We start from the raw sequence: 23891 nt of genomic DNA on the forward strand, positions 1-23891 counted from the left end.
CACATTTATTGTTTGGTTAAGTATGTGGTTTGTGTAGAAGCAGTTGTTCAGACTTGCAACGTGAAATAGGTTGGCAGTAAATGGAGAGAGAGAGAGAGAGAGAGAGAGGGTACACCTTTTACTAAATTGTAGACCTATTTTAGTGCCCATTTTGAACTTTTCAAACAGGATGTGTAGTTAACAGTCTGCATTATTTGCAAGACACATGATACAAGATATAAATGTACATTTTTGTGTTTAATTTTGTGTTTCTTTGTTTCATATTCCTATGGCCAAAGGTACAAAATGTTTTCATAAATGACTGGATATCTTAAAAAAAAATCAGTTATCTGAACATCTTCCACCCTCAACTGTATTAGATAACTGGTGCTCCATTGGAAAAACTATTAAAGTCATGATACTAAACAGGCAATAAAATCATCACCATTTATATATTACAGACACTAATCACCTAACCATATTCCGATCAAAACCTGTAGTCATATCATTCCTACACTACAGCTTGGCCATCATCTGTGGTCCGATTTCTCTCCACAGGGTCATTCTTCACATGCACAGCTGGCCTACCACTGAACACTTCCACAACCTGTGATATCCTTTCCACAAATCTTAAATTCATATTCAATAATAACTGTTTTGACTTTGAGTGACAGGTGTTTAAAGCTCCCTCTTATGCTAAACTTCTCATTCCCACTTTGAGAGTTTCACTAAAGCTCAAGAACAATAAGCCACTAAATTTATTCAAATTATTGATATTTACACTATCTAGATCTAAGCTGTCTTACAACACATCACTTTGTTTATAAAGTTCAGCTGATTTAAACCTAGAGTGCTAGCACTATGAGAGCTGTCACCCTCTGTGGGTTAAACACTTCCTTCTTTTGGAACTCAGCAGTTGTAGTAAATTATCTATTCAGACAAGGACTTGGCTCATAAATATACTCTTTAACATTGCCAATGAACTATTTAACCATCTAACAACAAAGCAGTGTATTTCTCTGGTATGGATATAAATTTCTTATGTCATGACACAGTGTTGTCACCTCCCAAACCTCCATACAAGCTACTCACAGCCTTTATGTATCTTTGATTCATGCCACTGCTATATACTCCACAGGTTTAGGATAGCATCCACAGCCAAGCTTTCTTATACATTTTCTTGTCACTACTTTCTCCAGCCCTTTACTAGTAAGAACTCTTTCAAAGGCACACACTATACATCCAATAATATGCAACCACAGTTTGTCCTTTTCTTGAGAATAACTATTTCAACAATGACATACCTACAACATTCTCTCAGTACTTCTACTTCCTTACAAATTCTGGCACAAATATCTAATAAAGAATGGCATGAAATTTCAAATAAAATTTCTATGACAACTACGCAATACCCTTTCACTGTTCCTACAATACTACACAAGAGCTGTAACCTTATTGTTGCTAGTGGTTGTTTACTGTTTCCCAGCACGTGGAAAGTTCTCAGTGAAAGTCAGATTGTCGTGACAGCCATTTACAACACAGCAAGTTGTCATTATGACTAACATACTAACACTGATGAATGTGTGGCTCTTGGTCGAAAGTGAATATCCATTGCCATTACTCTCTTCTCATTTGGACCTTCTTCTTGCAATGTCATCAATAATCAACCATGGTAAAGCAACAGTCAATCACAGCACAGATGCTGCACACCGAAACAGCATATACAGGTACCAATCAGGAAGAAGCAGTAAGCAGCACCTCTCATAGTTACAAGGCACCACTGCCAAGGCACACTCTTCAAACACTGCCATATAGAACAAGACTAGCCAGTTCTATTCTGCTCTGTCTTCAAGTTGTGTATCTCGAGTGCAGTCAAACCCTAATGTACTGCTTCTGGCTCCAGAGGACAGTGGTGTTGTATAATTGCTGAGTCAAATCTAGTTCCATCTTAAATGTGTTGAGTGTCATCAATGGTCACATATCCACCACAGCTGCAGCAAATATTCAGAATTCATTATCTGTAGACCTGTACTTTGACTCAGATCAGTGTTTACGGCTGCCTTTTGTGTATTTGAACATCAAGTCATTCAACTGCATAACAAAATTTCAGACATGTTCACATAGCCAAGGTAGGGGAGCGCTACAGTTAAGAGTATTTGTTTGCTTCAATGAAGTGTTGGGTATTTGACTGTTCATTTAACTGACTGTTTCATTTGTTCAGAGCAGAACACAACACCTCCAATCACAGAATTTCAATGATTCCACTTCTATCATTCCCTTGTCGTCCTCCAGTAGTCCTGCATTCTCTCACTGCATACCTTCTTCATTACATAGCACCATTTTGTGCCTATCTTCTTCTATTCCTAACATGGATCCCTTCATTTTTCAAAATTCTTCTTAATCTCCATTTTTACCACATCTTATTCTCTTATGTTGTGTCTTTCATAATGTTTCTTCCACTCTTTAATGGAGGTTGTCATCATCTTCCTAGAAAAACATTTGAAAATCTGTTAATTTCGTATCAGTCATTCTGCACAGGTATTAAAATAACATCACACAACATATTTTTTCTTTGTTTCTGTTTCATTTTGTATGTTCTATTCTACAAGAACTTCTTACTATCCATATCTCTTGTTGCTGGTGTATATAGTACCTTAGTCAACAATCCTCATTTCAAGTATAGCACTTTTAATTCAATATTAGACATCTGCTCAACTATAAGCACCGTGGCTCTGTTAGTTTAGTTTGGCCATGAAAGAGATTGCAGCTGACAAGAGGACTGCCAAGGAAGTAAACAAAGACAACTTTTTTTACCTATATATAGCCACTATTCAGTGCAATGAGGTATTGTGATTATGCGTGCCTGTGGATGAAACTTGTTCATCTGACATATATCAGTTTTAATGTGATCTAATTTTAAGGTAATTAATGTTCTAGGTGTGGTCCGGTCAAAAGATATGTTTAAATTGTTAATTTCCGACTTTTTCAGAGTTCTCACAATTAATTAGACTGATTCCACTACACTCATCTCTGAATATTTGGTGCTCAGTGGCCTTTAACATCATTCTTTAATGGTCATTGTTGAATGTCGTAGAGAAGTTACACAAATTATTCTTTATAGCAATGAAAAAAATCAGTTTTTTAAAATGTAATGTGATTGTATGGATAAAACATCTACTCAGCAAGTGGTGACAGGTGAAGATACACATACAAATTTCAAAGTCTGCAAGCTTTCGGAAACAGTGGCTCCTTCATCTGGCAAAAAGGGGAGAGTTTGGAAAAGGTGCTCAGAACCCTGAGCCAGGGGAAACTTACCAGACAGGATGAGAAGAAAAGACTGACTGTTGAGGAGACATTTAAAACCCTAAGAGTTTAAAGATGAAAGAGGGGTAGGATAAGAAACAGATTATTGACACATCATCATGCACATGTTAATAAGAACAGGAAGCTAAGTGCATTTTATGTGCTAGAGGTGGGGGACGAGGAAAAATGGACAGGTCAGAAAATGAAGGATATAGAAGACTAAAATGGTGTGAAGAAAGGAATAGTTAATGAGAAGAAATGCTGGGACTGAAGAAATTAAAGTAAATTAAGGCCAGGTGGGTGGCAAGAACCAACAAAATGTTGTAATGCCAGTTCTTGTCTGCAAAATTCTGAGAAACTGGTGGCTGGGGGAATAATCCAAATGCCACATGTGGTGAAACACACACTGATGTCACGACTGTCATACTGTAAAGCACGCTCTGCAACAGGATACTGTGTTATGGCAGTATACGCCCTCTACCTATGCCCATTCATCCTAACTGATAACGTGGTGGTATTCATGCAAATGTAAAAGCTAAACAGTGTTTACTTAACAGCCAATACACAACATGTGTCATTTCACAAGCAGCTCTCCCTTTGACAGTACATGTTTTTCCAGTACAGGGTGGATATAGGTGATGGTAGGTGGGTGTATAGAATAAGTCTTGCAGCAGGAATGGACGTATGGATAGAGGCCATAGAATAGGTCTGGCAAGGATGTTGCAGAGGTTGGGAGGGTGATGAAAAGTTATTCCAGCTGCGGTAAGCAAAATGTCAGACAGAATGGACCTCATTTCAAGACATGATTTTAGGAAGTCTTAACCTTGTCAAAGTAGCTGGTTAACACATTCAAGACCAGGATAATACTAAGTGACAAGAGGTGTACACCTAAGCTGTTTTTTGGAGGGATCAGCGGTACCAGGAATGGATATGATGGCCCAGGAAATCTGCTTTTGAACTAGGCTGGTGGGGTTATTATGTCCAGTGAAGACTAGGGTGATAACGGTGGTGTGTTTCTGTAAGGAGTCTGCATCTGAACAAATACACCTGCCTCAAATGCCAAGGCTGTATGGGAGGGAACAGTTCATGTGGAAAGGATGGTAAGTGTCAGTATGTAAGTACTGTTGTCTGCTAGTAGGTTTAATGTGAACTGAAGTGAGTAGCTGACCCTTAGTGAGGGCGAGGTCAACACCAAGGAAAGTGGCATGGGATTCAGAATAGGACTATGTGAAATTTAGGTGGAAAAATGTATTTAGAGATTCCAAGAATTTTAACAGGTCTGCACCGAGCGAGGTGGCGCAGTGGCTAGCACACTGGACTCGCATTCGGGAGGACGACGGTTCAATCCCGCGTCTGACCATCCCAATTTAGGTTTTCCGTGATTTCCCTAAATCACTCCAGGCAAATGCCGGGATGGTTCCTTTGAAAGGGCACGGCCAACTTCCTTCCCCGTCCTTCCCTAATCCGATGAGACCGATGACCTCGCTGTCTGGTCTTCCCCAAACAACCCCAACCCAACAGGTCTGCCTGACTATGAGTCCATATTGCAAAGTTGTCATCAATGTATCTAAAGCAAACCAGGGGCCCTCAAGTGACACATCAAAAGTTTGACTTATAAAGGAGCCATCCTGGTTCCTATTGCCATGTTGTCCCTCATCTGTTTATATGTCTGCCCATCAAAGTTAAAGTAGTTGTTGGTAAGTATCAAGTCATTTAAGGCAAGCAGGATGGGTGTCATACATTTGGAATCAGGTGGGTGAGTAAATGCTCAGCAGCAGACAGAGCAGGCACTTGGGGGTGTTCGTGTAGAGGGAGGTGTCTTCAGTGGCCAAGACAAAGTGTGTGGTGGGACTGGGGCAGGCTCAGATTTCAGGTGATCCAGAAAATGATTGTGTCTTTAATGTAGGAGGGAAGTCTTTGTACTATAGGTTGCAGGCATTGACCAACTAATGCAGATATACTTTTGATGGGTGCTTTGAAGCCAGAAATTGTGGGACAACCAGGGTGTCTGGGTATTGGATCTTAGGAAGAAAGTGAAAGGTGGGAGTGCATGGTTTGCATGGGGTAAGAAGTTCTGTGGATTGAGGTGTTAGTCCCTGTGAGGGGTCTGAGGTTTTTTGAAAGGACTGCAGGTTAGTTTGTACCACATGGATGGGATCTTGATGGCAGATACTGTACGTAGAGGTGGCAGACAGCTGGTGTAAGCCCTCACTTACATACTCCCATTGGTCAATTACCACAGTGATACATGTCTTGGCCACCAGGAGGATAATGATAGTCATGAGCTTTTAGGGAATGAAGAGCCTGGAGTTTTGCAGAGCACACTTTATAGAGTCACATTTTAGGGACCTGATGAAGGGTTGTGAAGGAATGCTGGAGGTTAGGAATTCTTGCAAGGCTTGTTAAGGGATCATTTTGAGGCAGTGACTGTGGATCAAGTTGGGACCACTGTCTGAACTGTTCAAGCCAGTGTTCAATTTCAGCTGCATGATTAAATACAGGTTTAGGTCTGAAAGCGAGACCCTTGTATAATACAGATAATTCAGGAGAGGAGAGGCCTTAGATGAGAGGTTGAGAAGACTGTAATGTTGTGGTCAGTTTTTGCGATCGTGAGTTATCATTGTTCTGGTAGGCAGTGGTGAAGGTTGGGGGATTTTAAGAAGATTGGCCAAACTTGGTTTGTAGGAGAGGAATGGTTGTTGACGGTTTGGTTCTTTATAGGAAGGATGTGAGTGAGGAAGGCACACACCACTGTTGAGTTAGTTTAGGAGAAGATGGGAGAGTGCTATGAAGTGAAGTCTGGCCTGTTTTTGCAGTTTGAAGTTGGCTTGACAGATGATACCATCCAAGGAAACATGAGAGGCAGATAACTTCAGCTAACATTCTGGCAGAAAATTCCTTACCCACTCATTACTTCTTGTTAACCTTTGTCTGCCCTCACAATTTCCATATGAATTTTTCTGATTTTTTTTCCTTGCTTTTCTCTCTGTTTCCTCCTCTGCTTCTTCTTTGCTGCTCCCACCTTCTCTAGCACTCCAAACTCTCCTCTCTTGCTATGATGAATCCCATCACATATTACATATGGTCCTTTCGAAAACATGCTTTTGAACAATCAAAAATAAGGCCCAACATTTTGTTTCTTGAAACTTGCTTGTCCCTATGAGTTACCATCAAAGGCCTAAAATTGAAAGTTTCTGTTTCTGGATGTAATCCTACTTGACAAAGCCCCTTTTACAGTTTCAAATAAAGCTCTCTCTTGCACTTACCTAACTAATCTGTCCCTATACACCTCATCTGTCAGTTTCCACACCACCAGACTTTCTGCCTTTACAAAATCCTGCAGTTATCTGTCCCTCATCTTTCCTTGGATGTTATCCATCAACCAGGCCAACTTCAGACTGCAAAAACAGGCTAGACTTCATCTCAAAAAGCTTTCCCACCTTCTGCTAAACTATTTCAACATGGAGTTTCCCTCCTGTTCCTCACTAACTCCCTAAACAGCCACACCATCAACCACCAGTCATCCCCAACAAATTGGGCTTGCCCAACCTTCTTAACATCGCCCAGCCACCACCGCTGCCTCTGAGAGCAATAGCCCACAATCACAAGAACCAGCCACAACATTACAGTCTTCTCAACCTCTCATCTTAAGCCTTCTCCCCTCCTGAATAACCAGTGTTATCCAAGGTTCTCATTTTCAGCCCTAACCCTGGTTTAATGGTGCTGCTTCGGTGAAGGACCTACTTTCCTTCACATGTAAAGTCAACTGGAAATATCACTTTGCAACCCAATCACAAGACCTTTGAAACAGCAAACCGGACATTAAACCCTGCCTTGAACAGTCTGATTATGATCCCAAATTAATCCACCATCACTACCTCAAAATCATCCCTTACAAGCCTTGCAAGAATTCCTTTTATCTAGCATGGCTTTACAACCCTTCCTAATCTATCCTCTGCAAAACTCCAAGCTCTTCATTCCCCAAAAACTGATGGCTCTATCTTTATCCTTCTGGTGAACAAGGGATTCACCACTTTGGTACTGATGAACAGGAGTATGCAAGCAAGGGTCTACACCAGCTGTCAGCCATCACTACGTACAGCATGTACCATCACGATCTCATCCCTGTGGTACAAACTGATCTACAGTCCCTTCTGAAAACCTCTGGCCCCTTACAAGGACTAACGTGTCAATCCATAGAACTTCTTACACCCACAAAAGCCATGCACTCCCATCTTTTACTTTTTTCCTAAGATCCACAGATCCAGTGACACTGCCTGTCCCAAAATTGCTGGCTTCAAAGCACCCACCAAAGACATATCTGCATTAGTTGATCAATGCCTGCAACCTATAGAACAAAGACATCCCTCCTAGATTAAAGACACAATCATTTTATAGATCATCTGAAATCTGTGCCTATCCCAGTCTCACCACACATTTTGCTTGTCACCACTGGTGCCCAACTTCTTTCCCTTTGAGAGGCAGACATATTGATAGATCAGCGGAACAGTCATGGGAACTAGGATGGCTCCTTGTTGCACCAACCTTTTCAGGGGTCATTTGGAGGGGGCTTACCAAGGACCCATAAGCCTTCAGCCCCTGGTCTGATTTAGATACATTGATGGCATCTTTGCCATGTGGGCTCACAGTCACTCTGGCCTGTTAAAATTCTTGGAATCTCTAAATACATTCTCCCACCTAAATTTCACATGGTCCTATTCCAAATCCTATGCCACACGCTATGCTACACACATCAGTTCACATTTAACCTACTAATAGACAACAATACTTACATACTGCCAGTTGCCAGCCTTTCCATGCCAAGCGTTTCCTCCCATACAGCCTTGGCATTTGAGGCAAACATATTTGTTCAGATGCAGACTCTTTACAGCACCACACCACCATTCTCACCCCAGCCTTCACTGGACATAATAACCCACCAGCCTAGTTCAAAAGCAGATATCCTGGGCCATCACATTCATTCCTGGTACTGCTGATCCCTCCAAAAATACAACTTAGGAGAACAACTCTTGTTATTTAGTATTATCCTGGCCTTGAATGTATAAACCACCTACTTTGACAATGCTAATACTTGCTAAAACCATGTCTCGAGAAATGAGATCCATTCTGTTCGACATTTTTCCCATCACACCTTAAATAGTTTTTCGTTACCCTTCCAATCTCTGCAGTATCCTTGTCAGACCCTATTCTACAGCTCCTTCCCCTGTGTCCATCCCTGCTGTAAGACTTACCCTATGCTACCCATCTACCACTGCCTATACCAGTAATTGGCAAAACATACAGTCTCAAAGGGAAGGCTACATGTGAAACAACACACCATGTACCAGCTGTTATGTACACACTGTTCGGCTTTTGCACTGGCATGACTACCACCAAATTATCAGTTAGGGTTAATGGGTATAGGTAGAGGGTGTATACTAGCAACATACAATATCCTGTTGCAGAGCATGCTCTACAACATGTCAGTCATGATCTCAGTGCCTGTTTCCCAACATATGGCATACCCAGACACCAGTGCTCAGAACTTCACAGGTGGGAACTGGCAGTGTAACATGTCCTTGATTCTTGCCCCCAATGTGGCCTTAATTTATGTTAATTTCTTCAGACCCAGCATTTCTTCTTAGGAACTATTTTCATTTCCTATATCTTTTACTTTCTAACCTGTCTATTTTTTCTCATCCCCCACTTCTACCACATACAATGCATTTAGATTTACACTTTTATTACTCATTTACGATGTTTTGTAAGTAACCTCTGTCTTGCCTTCCTTCCCACTCTACTCCTCTGCCAGAAGAAGAAGCCATTGGCTCCCAAAACTTGTAAATTTCAATACATTTATGTATGTATTCTCCTGTTGCCTACTGGTCAGTAGATTTTCTTTTTATATGCAATTACATTACAATTTATTCTTTAAAACATTGTCCTCAATTTCAATACATTGTGATTATGCAGAAGTCCTCTTTATTAATTTGATTACAATTCTTCTTGTATTGACTACAGTGTCCACTCTTTCTGGAAATTTATATTTACTTCACAGTATCATTTTTTCTTTTACTGTTCCTCAGTTTCATTTCTTTTTAATTTTGGCTTGGCTAAACACCATCTTTGGTGCCATACTGATTGTGTGTGGATAATCTTTGCAAGTTTCATAGTTCAATCCCTAGAATTTCTTCCCAAAAATGTTTGGTTTCTGTGTGATGCTTAGCTTCTGTTATATTACATGTTTTCTTTCGCCTTATATATTCTTACTGGGGTATCCCCTGTAGCTTGACTTTGCAGGAATAGTGGTATGAACTTTACTTCTTACTACTTTGTCAACCATGATTTCTTTAAAATAACCTTGAGAAATAAGTGAACTGCGTTAAGAACTGTGGACAATATCAGGTTTGGCAGCATCTATGTTTTAGCTTTCCTGGGGAGTTTCTTGAAGGTGGACATAAACTTCAGCTGGCTTTAATGAGATTAATTAGTGTCATACCATTAGTCCTTTGAAAAGCAGTTAATGTTCTTAAACGATTTTTCCTTATCTATTTGTGCACTACCTAGTGCCTTGTAGCTGCATTCTTTTCATGACTTGGTAGGTGATGTCTCTAAAAAAAACTGTATAGTTTTTTTGTTTCTGACATGTTCTTGTCAAGCAAAATGGTTGCTTCCACTGCTGAGATTTGTATTTACACTTACTCAAGAGGATTTTAAGTTCTTGACTAGGTTTTCCCTGTAACCCCTAAAACCGTCTTGGAGCGATTGGTACCATTCAGCACGACATGATCTCATAATCATTAATATTCACTGAATCTTAAAAATGGCATTTCTCTCCTTGTATCCAAATGATTTGGTAAAAATGCAAACTTTAACAAAGAGTTACAGAATATTTACTTCACAATACACAATGCAAGTAACGATTTGAAAATTATCTTCATTTCATCTTAACTTTTCCACAAATTAACATTCACAATCAAAGTTTTAATGTCCTTACCCTGGCTGTAAAACTTTCGGCAAATGAGGCCGGATTATCTGACTTCTGAAATGTTGGAAGAGTGGAGCCCATTACTTTCCAGCGGAGCAGTAACAACAAAATTCCTGTGACAAACAGTATAGCATGTCTCTTTAACAAATGCTTGCTTCTTCCATTAGAGCTGCTTTTTCTTTCATCTAAACCAATTGTCTCCACTTGTACCTCTTGACTTTTCTGAAAAGCACTGATTTTACATGCCAAGCTTGATATGACATCCACAGGAAGAATTTTAGCTGTTTCTATTACATCGTACAAGCTGCACAGACCCTGCAAAACCAGTGATCCTGAGTATGATATGTAACAAATATTGAAATAAAACACATAATAGTACACAAAGGCATGGCTTATGTTGATATGATGCACAATATAGAAATATTTTGTACATGGTTTTGTAAATATTTACTACAACTATTATAATTTTTTTGTAATGTGAACTGTAATTAAATATTTTATTAGAGGAAGAGAGTCAATGAAGTTTTGCTATCACTACATTCTTAGCCAATATTATCCACATTCTAGTTTTGGATACTACTTGCTCCCTTCCTGTTTGATGAAGATTTCTCAGGTTAGCTGCAAAGGAATCCCATGGTCATTGCCCTACCTTGCTTTACAGAGGCAAAGGAAACATGTGGCATGTTTTTTGGTATTACAAAATCTTTTTTTGTGTTGTTTCAAGGCTGATTTCCACTTCCATAATTACATTTATTCTTTGTAAATAGCAACATGTGTGATTTGATGAATGTGACAAGTATCACAGAGCTGCCTTTCTGATTTGTTCAGCAGTGGGAAAGAAAAAAAAAAAAAAAGTCTAGCTCTTATCAGTTTTTACTGCAGTTTATGTAATTTCTGTCAATGTGATTTGTGTCTTTGGAAATGGGTACATTCATGAACTGATGAGGTAGATGAAAGTTTTTCTATTGAGCTCAAAGCCTTTCCTGTAACCTTTATATTCACATGTCACCATTTGCAAGGGGACCAGTCCAAACAGTCACCAGAGACTGAGTGACAGTTGAACTGGTTGTGGAAATTATGAGAAAAAGATGGCCAAATGACAGTTATTTACCTGAAAACAACCTGCTTCTTTGAGAGCCACCCTAAGATTCATCACATCCACCGTCCCTTACTCATCCTGACTGCACCCTATAGTGTCAGATAACCCGCACATGTAGGATGAGTCTTATGCTACTTTCTAATCTTGGAGAGAAATGTGAGTGAAAATATAGTTATTGTTAGTGTTTATTTATAGCTGAAATTGGTATAAAAATAATAATTCAGTGAAGAGAACAAATGATAATATCAGTTTTCTTTGCAAAAATCTGTGTACACATACTTACAGCTCTAGTTGATCTGCATGTGATGCAACAACTTGACACACACTGCTCCTTCTCACAAAAACATGGCAAATGGATGGAAAGCACATAATTCCACAATTATTAGCAGCCAAACAATAAGATAAGTGTTAGAAAAGCACTCCCTAAATAATGAAGCAATCAATTTAGCTGTTAACACTGACACAAGAAGATATTGCATTAAAAAACTAAAATATTCACATAAAGTGACTGGCAAATACACACAAAAAGATTACCCAATCACTTTCACATATACTAACCCTCCTCTTTTTAATGTTTTGGAGAGAAATTCAGACACACCAGAAAACTAAAACCTCATGGTAGACTCTTACCATCATCCCATGGTCCATCTGCATTACTAGGGAGAACAGATTCCAGTAGGTTAGAGAGAAGATAAACAAGCAAATGGCTTCACTGAAAGAGCTCCAGTTTCTTTATTTACTCTGTAAGGTCACATTCTTGTGACATGGCCCAAATTTTCTGCAGCACGTAACTATTGATGTGTAACATATCACGTTCCATGGCAAAATACACTGACAGAAAGAAAAATGCAGCACCAACAAGGAATTTTGAAACATAAACAAAAGTTGCATGCGTTATTTCTACATCGGACATATGATGTCTTATACTAATTTCTTGCCAGTCACATAAGAGTGGTGCTAGCAGTGCCACTATGAGGATGCCAGTCAGGTTTGCTTTAAACACATACTGTAATGGTTGTGAGTGTTACTTCCTTTGAGATGGGACACGGTATGTTGATATTAGTAAAAAATGCCTTTAAGGTGACATAAAGATGGCAGAGTTTCACCGAGGTTGTGTAATTGGGGTATGAGAAGCTGGATGTTCCTTCTGTGATACTGCAGAGAGATCTGGCAGGAATGTAGCCACTGCACATGAGCACTGGCAGCAGTGGTCATGAAAATGTATAGTTGCAAGAGTGCCGAGCTCTTGACAGCCACGTGACACTACTGAGAGGGAAGGGCACTGCATTCAGTGTATGGCTCTGGTTCATTGCACTGCATCTGCAGCAGCAATTTCAGTAGCAGCTGACACTGCAGTGACATAACGAACTGTTTCAGCTCTGAGCCAGACGGAGCCAGATGCCCTGTTGCACGCATTCCACTGTTGCATGCATTTTCGACTTTAGTGGTGTCAAGTGAGAACTTATTGGAGGGTAGGGTGGCGGTCTATCTCCTTTTCTGATGAAACCTGGTTCTGCCTCAGTACCAGTGATGGCTGTGTCTTGGTTACAAGAAGACCAGTTGAGGGCCTGCAACTACCCTGTCTGCTTACTGGACACTCTGTACCTACACCTGGAGTTATGGTCTGGGGTGTGATTTCGTATGACAGTGGGAGCCCTCTCGTGGTTATCTCACACAGCATGACTGCAAATTTTTATGTCGATCTGGTGATTCGACCTATTGTGAACAGCATTCCAAGAAGTGTTTTCCAATAGGATAACACTTGGGCACACACTACTGTTGTAACCGATCACGCTCTTCAGAGTGTCAACATGTTGCCTTGGCCTGCTCAATTACTAGATCTGACTCCGATTGAGCACATATGGGATATCATTGGACGATAAGTCCAGCATCATCCACAAACAGCACTAACAGTCCCAGTATTGACCAACCAAGTGCAACAGTCATAGAACTCCATCCCACATCCAGTACCTGTACAACATATTGCATGCACATTTGCATGCATGCTTTCAACATTCTTGATGTTACAGCAGTTATTAATGTGCCAGCATTTCACATTTAAAATGGTTTGTCTTGCACTTACATTAACCTGTGATCTTGCAATGTTAATCACTTAAATATGTTACCAAGACAATTCTATTCCAAAAATTTTATTACTCTACATTAATTATTTTTTTGGTGTTATGATTTTTTTTCCACCATTGTCTATATGGTGACCGGAAAGTTGTTTGTAAGTATACAGCTCACAGTGGATTGCACAGTATAGATGTAGATGGTGGATAGGTACAGACAGGAAATGATTTGTCCGAGCTACAAAAAGGGGCTATAATCGGCTTTCAGACAAATGAGAGCATAAGAGGCAGCTTTGTTTAAAGGCTTCAAAAAGGGCCATCATCGTGAGCCAAAATAGCTTTGTTGTAATGATATTCACAAGAATTACGAAATAGCTAGTATATCAACACTACAGCTTCTTTAAAAAAACTTTAGATTTGACAAATCATCTTTCACAGCTGAGTGGTCAGCACAGCTGACTGCCATGCAGGGGGCTGCGGTTCGATTCCTTGCCAGGTCGGAGATTTTATGCACTCGAGGATTGACTGTTGTGTTGTCATCATCATCATCATTTAGGTGCTAGTCACCAAAGTGACATCAGATGAAAAGACTTGCACCGGCGGTTGAACAGCCCCAGATGGGGTTTCCTAGCCAATAACGCCATATGAACATTTCATTTCATTTATCCCGAAAAGAACTGCTATCTTTTTATAATGTAGGAAAAGATAGATTGCTATTTACCATATAGAAGACATGCTAAGATGCAAACAGGCGCAATTAAAAGGCACTTACACAAAGCTTTCGACCAAAGCCTTCATTAGCAATGGAGAAACATACACCATTCATACACACTCACAAGCACACTTAACAAGCACATGACTGCCAGTTCCAGCAGCTCAGATCAACATTTGGGAGTACACAGTATTCATCTTTATAGCTTTGTTATTGCCTCTTTGTTATTATCCATTTTGTTTATGAGAATTTTTTTGGTATTTGTTGATGTCATTAACTTGATTTGCTATCAATTTTCTGATCAGCCCTTCATTTATACTATGGTTTTTGTTTCTTCCCTCAAATGCTCTGCTACAAAATGTTGCAAGAGGTAACATTTATTCTTATGTACCTGGCTCCAAATATTAACAATATGAACAAATTCATTTTATGTATACTAATATTGCTACAAATTCAGGCTTTGTTGATGAATTTTACTGATAAATTCTTCCTGGGAAATCATCAGAAACTTTATTATTTTATGTGTGATTTTCATCCTGAAATTCCAGAGTTCCATGTTTCATTAACGCACTCAGTTTTCTTTCAGACTCAACATTGTGTTTGGTTGAGTAGAAATTGAATAATTAAACATGAATACTGAAGTTTCAACTAGAGTAAGGGCAAGCATCAACTGTGCAGCTATTTGAGAGAAAAACCAAAGGTATATGGTGATGTAGGTTAAAGTCCCAGGTATGACATCCTGCAGCCCTTCATACTGGTGGGCCCTCCTTTGCAAGTTATCAACACAAAAATTTAGGAATGTAGTGTGATTTTGTACCTTTGTGAAAAAAGGATATGTATCAGATTGGTTGCTCAGAATAACAATTAATGTTCTGGCTTTCTGCATAATAGGTTTTTGACTCAAAACTCATGGGGAGCTATTTAATTTTTTATTTTTAAATCTTCATTGGAATGCATTTTCTCATTACTTTTAGTCAATTATTTGAGTAAAATGTATTTTTTTTATTTCGGTTCCTTTTTCACTTCATTTTAACCACTGTATTACCTTTTTCAATTGCTCTAATTTTTTCTTCCTATCATTCTTTTTCCACTTGGAATCTTTGCTCATGTGAATTTAATTCTTTCTTATTTATCTATCATAATATTTAAACATATGGAAATGCCAATGCATACGTTAAAAAGCAAAACACGCAATATTCTCTTTATAATGACTGTGCAGTGGCATCAAGAATGTATTTTTCCTTGAGATATGTACATTTTTTTGCATGGTAATCATCACACAAACATTAGATCTTATTTCACTATGGGCAAAGTGACACAGATGAATATTTAATGAAAGAAAGATTTATAAATGAAACGAAATTCAAGCAAAATGAGGACTAGAAAAAATGAATGCAATAGCATGGGCAAAATATACGATGATAAAATGCTAGAGATCTAATCGAAGTTAATAAATAAAAATAATTATAATCACATGAACAAAGATTCCAAGTGGACAAAAATTTTCGGAACAAAAATAAGAGCAATTGAAAAAGTTAATTGACATGATGTGGCAAAGAAACACAAATAAAAAAAATACATTTAACCCAATTAATTGAATAAAAATAATGGCCAAAGTCCTTTCAACAAAGATTTAGAGATAAAAATCCAGACAGCACCCCACAAGTTTCAAAATGACAGCCTTCTGCACAGGAGGCAAGAACTTTAACCATTACACTGTGCTACCGATCTGCCACATATCACTTATTCGCAGCTGCATAACATCAATCGAAATTCAGAAATTTCTTATGCCAATTATTTGCAAAGGAGGGCCCACCAGGGTAAATGATGGCATGGTTTGATCCCTGGGGCTTAAACTACATCACCGTATAGATGATTTCAAAAAAATTGATCCCACCATTGTGGATCTCTCCTTGTACGATTATTACTGTTACATAAATAGATTTGTACAATACACTATACAGAAACAGAGAGAGCATGTGGGATTTTTTTTTTACTACACCAGTTCCAAAAAATATTCTCCGATGTACTGCATACTTACAAGCACTGTGATGCCTTGTTCCTTACAGAGCATCGATATACAGCAAAGAACCATACTGACAAAGAGGGCCCAGAGCTTTTCAGTCTCACTCTTATAGTGAATTGCTCTGCAGTACATCAGAAATGATAGAAGGAAGAAGACAGCACATAGTAAATCAGCTCTTCCCACAACACCTGCAACCTGAAAAGTTCATAATTTAGCAACTGAAGAAATAGTAAACAAGGTTTTTAACATTATGGCAACAGTGGGAGTTATGCAATGAGTGCTGATTTTCAGTGACTAAATCGCAACCAACACCTCCAACCTATCACCCGCAGACTCCCATCCTACATCAAAGACACAAACCATTTCCTAGAACGCCTCAAATCCATTCCCACTCCTCTCCCACCTGAAACCTTTCTTCTCACCATAGATGCTACATCCCTTTACACAAACATCCCACATACCCGTGGTCTCTCTGCCCTTGAGCACTACCTCTCTCAACACCCACCTGAAGATCTTCCAAAAACCTCGTTCCGTATCACACTTACCAACTTCATCCTCACCCATAATTACTTCACTTTTGAAGGCCAGACCTACAAACAAATCAGGGGAACGGCCATGGGAACCAGGATGGCTCCGTCCTATGCCAACCTCTTCATGGGCCGCATGGAGGAGGCTTTACTGAAGACCCAACAGCTGCTTCCCCTGGCCTGGTATAGGTTTATAGATGACATCTTTGTGGTCTGGACTCATGGTGAAGAAACACTCCTTAATTTCCTCCATAACCTCAACTCCTTTTCGAATCTGAATTTCACCTGGTCCTTCTCCAAAACACAAGCCACCTTCCTGGATGTTGACCTTCATCTTCTTGAAGCTCACATCCACACCTCTGTCCATATCAAACCCACAAACAAACAACAGTACCTTCACTTTGATAGCTACCATCCATTCCACATCAAACGCTCCCTTCCCTACAGCCTAGGTATTCGTAGCAAATGTATCTGCTCCAGCGACGAATCCCTCAACAATTACACCAATAACCTGACCAGTGCTTTCCTCTCCCGCAACTATCCTGCAGACCTTGTCCACAAACAGATCCCCTGAGCAATACGTTCCTCCCCGTCCAACAGCAATGTTCCTACCCCCAGACCACACAGAAGCATCCCCCTTGTCACCCAATATTATCCTGGCCTCGAATACATCAACAAATTACTCCACCAGGGATATGACTTTCTCAAGTCAACCCCTGAAATGAGATCATCCCTTGACAAAATTCTCCCCACACCACCCAGAGTTGCCTTTCGTCGCCCCGCTAACCTCCGTAACATCCTTGTCAAACCCTACAACATTCCCAGACTACCCTCTCTACCCTGCTGCAAAACCTGCCCCATGCATCCCCCCACAACCACCTACTCCAGCCCCGCTACTGGTAAAACGTACACAATTCAAGGCAGGGCCACGTGTGAAACTACACATGTCATTTATCAGCTGACATGCCTGCACTGCACAGCCTTTTGCATCGGTATGACAACAACTAAACTGACTGAGCGCATGAACGGACACAGACAAACTGTCCGCCTAGGAGATGTTCAATACCCAGTAGCGGAGCATGCCCTCCAGCATAATTCTAGGGACCTAGGAACCTGCTACACCGTATGTGCCATTTGGCTTCTCCCACCCAACACCAGTCCCTCTGAACTACGGAGATGGGAACTTGCACTCCAACACATCCTTTCATCCCGCCATCCCCCTGGACTGAACCTACGTTAAACAACCTCACTCCCATTTACTCTTCAGTCTTCTCCTCTTTCCCTTTCCTCTTTAGCCATTCACGCATCTTTTCATTCTACATAGCTGTGTTTATCTTTATACTATATACCTCTTTATTTCTGTATGCATCCTCTTTGGTTTGAAGCTGGCACAGTACTTACAGTAGAATATCTTTGGCTTCCCTCTGACAACCATGCCTCCATCCTTGCTACCCTCCCTGTTTTCCTTTCCCTGTTGCTTCATAACCTGGGTTGTGAGTAACTGAATCCACTTTCCCTTCTTCCCTTTCTTACCCCTCTCTCCTCCCTGATGAAGGAACATTTGTTCCGAAAGCTAGAAACTGTAACAACGACGACGTTGTACTATTGTATATATAAATAATATTTTTTTTCCATCTGATTTTTCGTTAAACTTGAGTAATTGATGTTCTGATTTCATTTGTTTTCTTGTTTCATGCCATTGTGTTAATAAAACTGTAAACGAGTTTCAATGTGAAAATTAATGTTTATGTCAAATGTCAAGCAATATTGTAATAGAATTGAAATGTAACAAATGTTGAAGCTGTTGTAACATGTTTAAAATTGTAACTGCGCGTCAGGTCCATACGTAGGCAATGTATTAGGATATGTAGAATGCAAAACCTCGGGTGAATACCCTGTCTGTAAGGGAGTGGTAAAAGGTGGATGACAGGCGAGCGCGGGAAAATGCACACGGGCACTGCGCGGCACAACGGGCTCAGTAGTAGTAGTTGGAGTTTGGCATTCGTCTGAGCAACACGTTCTGGATCGAGGAGGCTCTCCTGGAAGACGTAGTTTCATTGAGCCTCGAGTATGCCGTTCCAATGCCCATACAGCACGGCAAAATTCCATAGGTACTAAATGGAAAAGTATTGCGACGCTATGAAGAAATAAAGTGCCGATACGTCAAGAGCCATAGCTGTGGTTGTATGTGTGCTTTGTGCCTCGCCATCTCGCCGCCCGCCAACCGTCGCATCGATACAAACAGGTTGAAACCTTTAGTACTGCATTCGTATGGACCAGTGTTACTTTTGTTCCATACTGTTCAATAACAACTTAAATTTTACCAGAACTTTCCTATCTGCTTGTGCCTGTATATGTGTGGATGGATATGTGTGTGTGTGTGCGAGTGTATACCCGTCCTTTTTTCCCCCCTAAGGTAAGTCTTTCCGCTCCCGGGATTGGAATGACTCCTTACCCTCTCCCTTAAAACCCATATCCTTTCGTCTTTCCCTCTCCTTCCCTCTTTCCTGATGAGGCAACAGTTTGTTGCGAAAGCTTGAATTTTGTGTGTATGTTTGTGTTTGTTTGTGTGTCTGTCGACCTGCCAGCACTTTCATTTGGTAAGTCACATCATCTTTGTTTTTAGATATATAGTGTAGTGTTACGTATTCATGGTTTTTCCATATCAGTACAGAAAGTGAAACTATCAGTTCAATAGATTTTCTGGTCATAAAATTTACTATATTATGCAATGTTACTACGTGTTGTTTTGCATGAATATACATCAACTTGTACAGGGAAGAAACTCAGTTAATGCCTAATTAGGCTGGCGACCGTATTATTAACAAATTGGTAGTATCTTCTGTGTTGCTTTTTGTCCGTCCTGACGTGTAGTTGTATTTCGGACTTATTTGACGTATCATTGTTATTACCGAGTGGGTGTAAGTCTGATTTGCCTCCATTCAGGTACACGCGGTCAATATCTATACAAAAATCCTGTCTCATAAGGTAAACCCCACTCACTTACCATAGTACAGGCTTTAATGAGTATTGTGTGCCCCACGCGCATGTTACAAAACGTAAATTTTCGGTTCTGTTTTTTGTGTATCTATCGGCTGTACTGAGCTGAGGTAAGTACTGGCCAGCCCCTTTATCTCTTTGTTAGTATTTGTTTCACATCTTTATATGAAATTTCCATTAATCATTTAGATCAACAATAATAATTTGTACAAATATACTTCAGCATCATTTGTTCACTGGCAAGCACTTCTTTGACATCATGGATATCGTATTCTCTCCCTTCACCTGTGGCACCACAGAGCAGGCAACACCACCCAGGAGGTGCCCTTTCACAGCCCTCCCCCCTCGCTGATAGCACAGGATTGGTACAACTCTCATCTGCACAGACTACAAAAAACACCTCCCAAAAGTGGTGTGCTTCCTACTTATTAACCACCTTAACTCAATATCTTTTATCAGCCGATCAAGAGCAAGGAAGTGTGACATCTCATTCCCAGAATGACATCTCACATTTCACTATCTGAAGTAAAATTCTGTTTCTGCATGCTCTTGCGCAGAGGCACGACATCACATTTGAGCACAATTGGCTGTTGTCAGTTGCTGTTGTCCACCACGGTGGAAGACTGACACATTCTTCAACACCAGTACCCAGAAAACATTTAGCTGTCACACCCTTCTCCTACTGATTAAAATTACTGGTGTGTTTAATAATCTCTATGGCCTTCCATATTACACACTTGTAGCTGCCAGTAACTGACTCTTATCAAATCGAATTGTTGGGTATCAAAAAGAAATTCATCCAACCATGGCATAATAGCCAGGAATATTTTAATAAGTGTGTAAATTCTGACCATTAAAGTTTATATTTTCCAATTTCCTTCAAATGTGGGAAAAGGAACTTTTTTATAATGGAGGGCTGTCTTGAAATACTAGTCATAGTGCAAGCAAATAGTAGACATCATCTGGTTAAGAGCTTGTCATTGGCTACTTCTGACCAGACATATAGGTGCATTGCCATCATAATTTATGTGCACAGGCGTGGTGTGTGGATGAGTGTTTAGCCAAGCTTACTTATAAAAGACTCATCAGTCACCAGAAAGAACACTGTTCCACTACGTTAACCTACGGTAATTTACATACATTGTTGCTTATCTACTAATGTGTGTGACAAACTGCTGAATGTAAGTTCTGCACCACCCTCATGATTTTCACTGTATGTGCATGAAGGTTTTTAATTACTTTTTTAAAAATCAGTAACATCTTTCTGAATACTCTTTGTAACCACAGTAAATATATACACACAACCACCTGTGTATTGGAGAAAAAAGAGTAAATCTTCATTCTTGGTGCAGTATAGTAGGAGGCATGTAATCTCCAAATGTGAACAAGACTTTGTGCCTAGAGTTGCCTTGAAGGTTCATTTCAAAATAAGATCACGTGTGTATTGTCACTTTACTGTAAAAAGGGCTGTTGCACAAGAAATTTATATGTTGAACTACTATCATGAGATACAGAACACTGAAGCTGTGAAGGTGTCATAACACCAGCTGAAGAAAGCTACCAAGAAATTATAGCTCTTGCAAACTTTAAGGAGAACAGGAGAAAACTGTGCAATACTTTTTGGAGGTGACTCAGAAGGCTGTGTTGACTCAGACAGTATGCAACCGTCTCCACATCATCAATTTGACCTCTGCGTGTGCATTAAAAATAGCAGTACAAACTCAGCAGTGCTGTGGTGCGAGAAGAAGGTGGCCAAGGAAACTACTGGGATGGAACATGGATCAATGGCATTGAGTTTTTTTCATTGTCAAGTGAAGAATTTGTCTGATACCTGACAACTGTCATAAAAGAATGTATGGGTGGTTAAATAGCAATGCATACTTTAGGCAAAGAAGTCCCACAGTTTCGAACGGGATTTAGGTCAGTCATGTTTTCAATTGCTACCATGTTTGGATGCTGGACACCTCTCATCACTATTAAATGGTAATTTAAGGTTTTTTTCTGTATCAGGACACAATCCTACATCCCATTATACAGGAATGCAGACAACATTTCAGTGATGGATTCACATCATAAGACAATAATGCATGACCATTCAACATTCACCATGTGAAAACCTATTGGTCCTGAACAAAAGAAATGTAAAGACCACAGGAAATACACGCTTGTACATAAATGAATTGTATTTGACCACAAATAGCACCTCTGCAATGCCTTCAACTGGTTGCAAATGTCAGCCATGGTCAGAACAGGTTCTGTGTAGCAGTAAGTGCATTATGTTGGTACAAAGTGAATTCAACTGTGGGCAAATTTTTGGTACTCTTATGATGGGTGTTTCCATAGCCAAGGTAGCCAAAGTGTTTAGTGTTTTAAGAGAAACCATATCAAAGTTTATTTCTCTAACAAAAGCATCGCAATCTGTGTTTGCCAGTCAACAATTTTAAGGTCTCCACCATAAGTAGTATATTACAGCTTAGGATCCAATAATAATGTAGCACATTATAATGAAATAATTTTGTTTTGAAGGATTTAACATGCACTTACTACATATGAAACTGTTCACATATGAAGGGTAACACAAAAAGCACAAAAACAAATTTTAACCAACTGGGCATCTACAGAAATAAAAGTACTTGATAACTCACAGCCTCTGAATGCACAGGATGGACAGCAAAAAGCAATGCAGTCAGGAACGATGCTCTTGGGCATCTGCCACCATAAAGTATGTCACAGAATGGTAAAAGTAGTACAGATGCAAGAGCATGCAGCCATATGTTGGTCACATGAAATCCCCATGGCTTCAGTCCTCCAGATAACCAGTAATTCCACCTACAAAATCAGCAAGCAATCAATAAAAGAAATAAAAAACAAAAATTAAAAAATACAGATTCCAGCTGGGGCCAACTGAAGGAGCTGATAATGTTTGTGTCATGAACAAGTATGGCAGTAAAATGATTATGACTTTAAACTGCGAAAGGGATTATGCAAATTCCTGTTCCATCACATGGACTGATTTTTTCCTCATTTCAGGCAAATTGTAAAATATTTCCTTCAAATATGTGTAGTTTAGGTTTGTTGGGGGACATTTATGAAAGTGTAGGGCATCTGTAAAGGAAGCTGTATGCACAATGCTAGCTCAACCAATTTTACAGTACTGCTCCAGTGTCTTGAGTCGTCATTAAGTACCTGTCACAGCAGACATTAGATTAAATTCAGACATATGACACTAGGATCATAAGTGTTTAAGTTTAATAGAAAACTTAAATGGAATTTTTTGGAAGAAAGGACAAAGTGTTCTTGTGAAAACTTGTTGGATAAATTTGAGGATTCTACATCAGAGGAAGACTGTGCAGTAGCTACATTGTCTCCACCATACATGTGACATACTTGGCCACACATCAGCTTGTAGTTTTTCGGAGGCAGCGATCATGGCGAAAAATGTACAAAAATCAGACCCCCTCACTGAATTAGTTATGGCCAGTCCATGTCTTAATTATGCAATTAAGTTGCATTTATCTGGTATGCACATACTGTGCCTTCTAATTAGACAATAGTCATTGTCCAGTATAACCTAACCTAACCATCCAACAACAGTGTCACTCAGATGACCAATGTGTATGGCATATTTATATTCAAGTTGATCAGCAACCATTGTTAACTGTCCTACTTCACTGTATACTGTCTTATTCATGACAACATATCATTGCACCTTTACATTATTACAGTTCAGATTGACATTGGTTTCGTGCTCACAATCTAGGCACTGACTGTTTTTCATATTCAAGTTAATTCACATATGTTATTAACAGTTCTGATACACAGTCCAGTTTCATATTAAGTTAAACACATTATTGCATAAGTACATTATGGCTCTTTTGACTGATGTGAGTTCACACTCAAAATCTCGTAACAGACTGACTTAAAATGGCATTAGACCCAGTGTCTATATTAGCTCTGCAAACATGGCTACTAAAGTTTCACATTGTTAAACATGTAATTTTGATGATTTACAATTAGAATTTTACATCTCAAATTAATTGAATAGTGCAGAAAAATTGGTTTTGGTCTGAACTTTATGTTACAATAAGAGTTAAAATTGAAATAAGCCTTCTTGACAATGAAACTGGATAAACAGCTAATTAAATGATGCCATACACAAAAGTGTTAATTAACTGGACACTAATG

At 39.5% G+C, this 23891-nt stretch overlaps 1 protein-coding gene across 1 annotated transcript in view; it reads right to left on the minus strand.

Annotated features, from left to right (window-relative positions):
* Positions 1–23891, minus strand: part of LOC126458244 (protein O-mannosyl-transferase TMTC4-like) — a 148038-nt gene that overhangs the window by 111507 nt on the left and 12640 nt on the right. The window contains exons 3-5 of the mRNA XM_050095143.1: positions 22352–22535; positions 16195–16374; positions 10280–10585 (exon numbers count right to left, since the gene is read on the minus strand). Coding sequence (XP_049951100.1) covers positions 10280–10585; positions 16195–16374; positions 22352–22535 — 670 coding nt within the window. The remainder of the gene's footprint in view (positions 1–10279; positions 10586–16194; positions 16375–22351; positions 22536–23891) is intronic.

Source organism: Schistocerca serialis, chromosome 2 (assembly GCF_023864345.2).
Source record: "Schistocerca serialis cubense isolate TAMUIC-IGC-003099 chromosome 2, iqSchSeri2.2, whole genome shotgun sequence".
In the NCBI taxonomy this organism is placed as follows: domain Eukaryota; kingdom Metazoa; phylum Arthropoda; class Insecta; order Orthoptera; family Acrididae; genus Schistocerca; species Schistocerca serialis.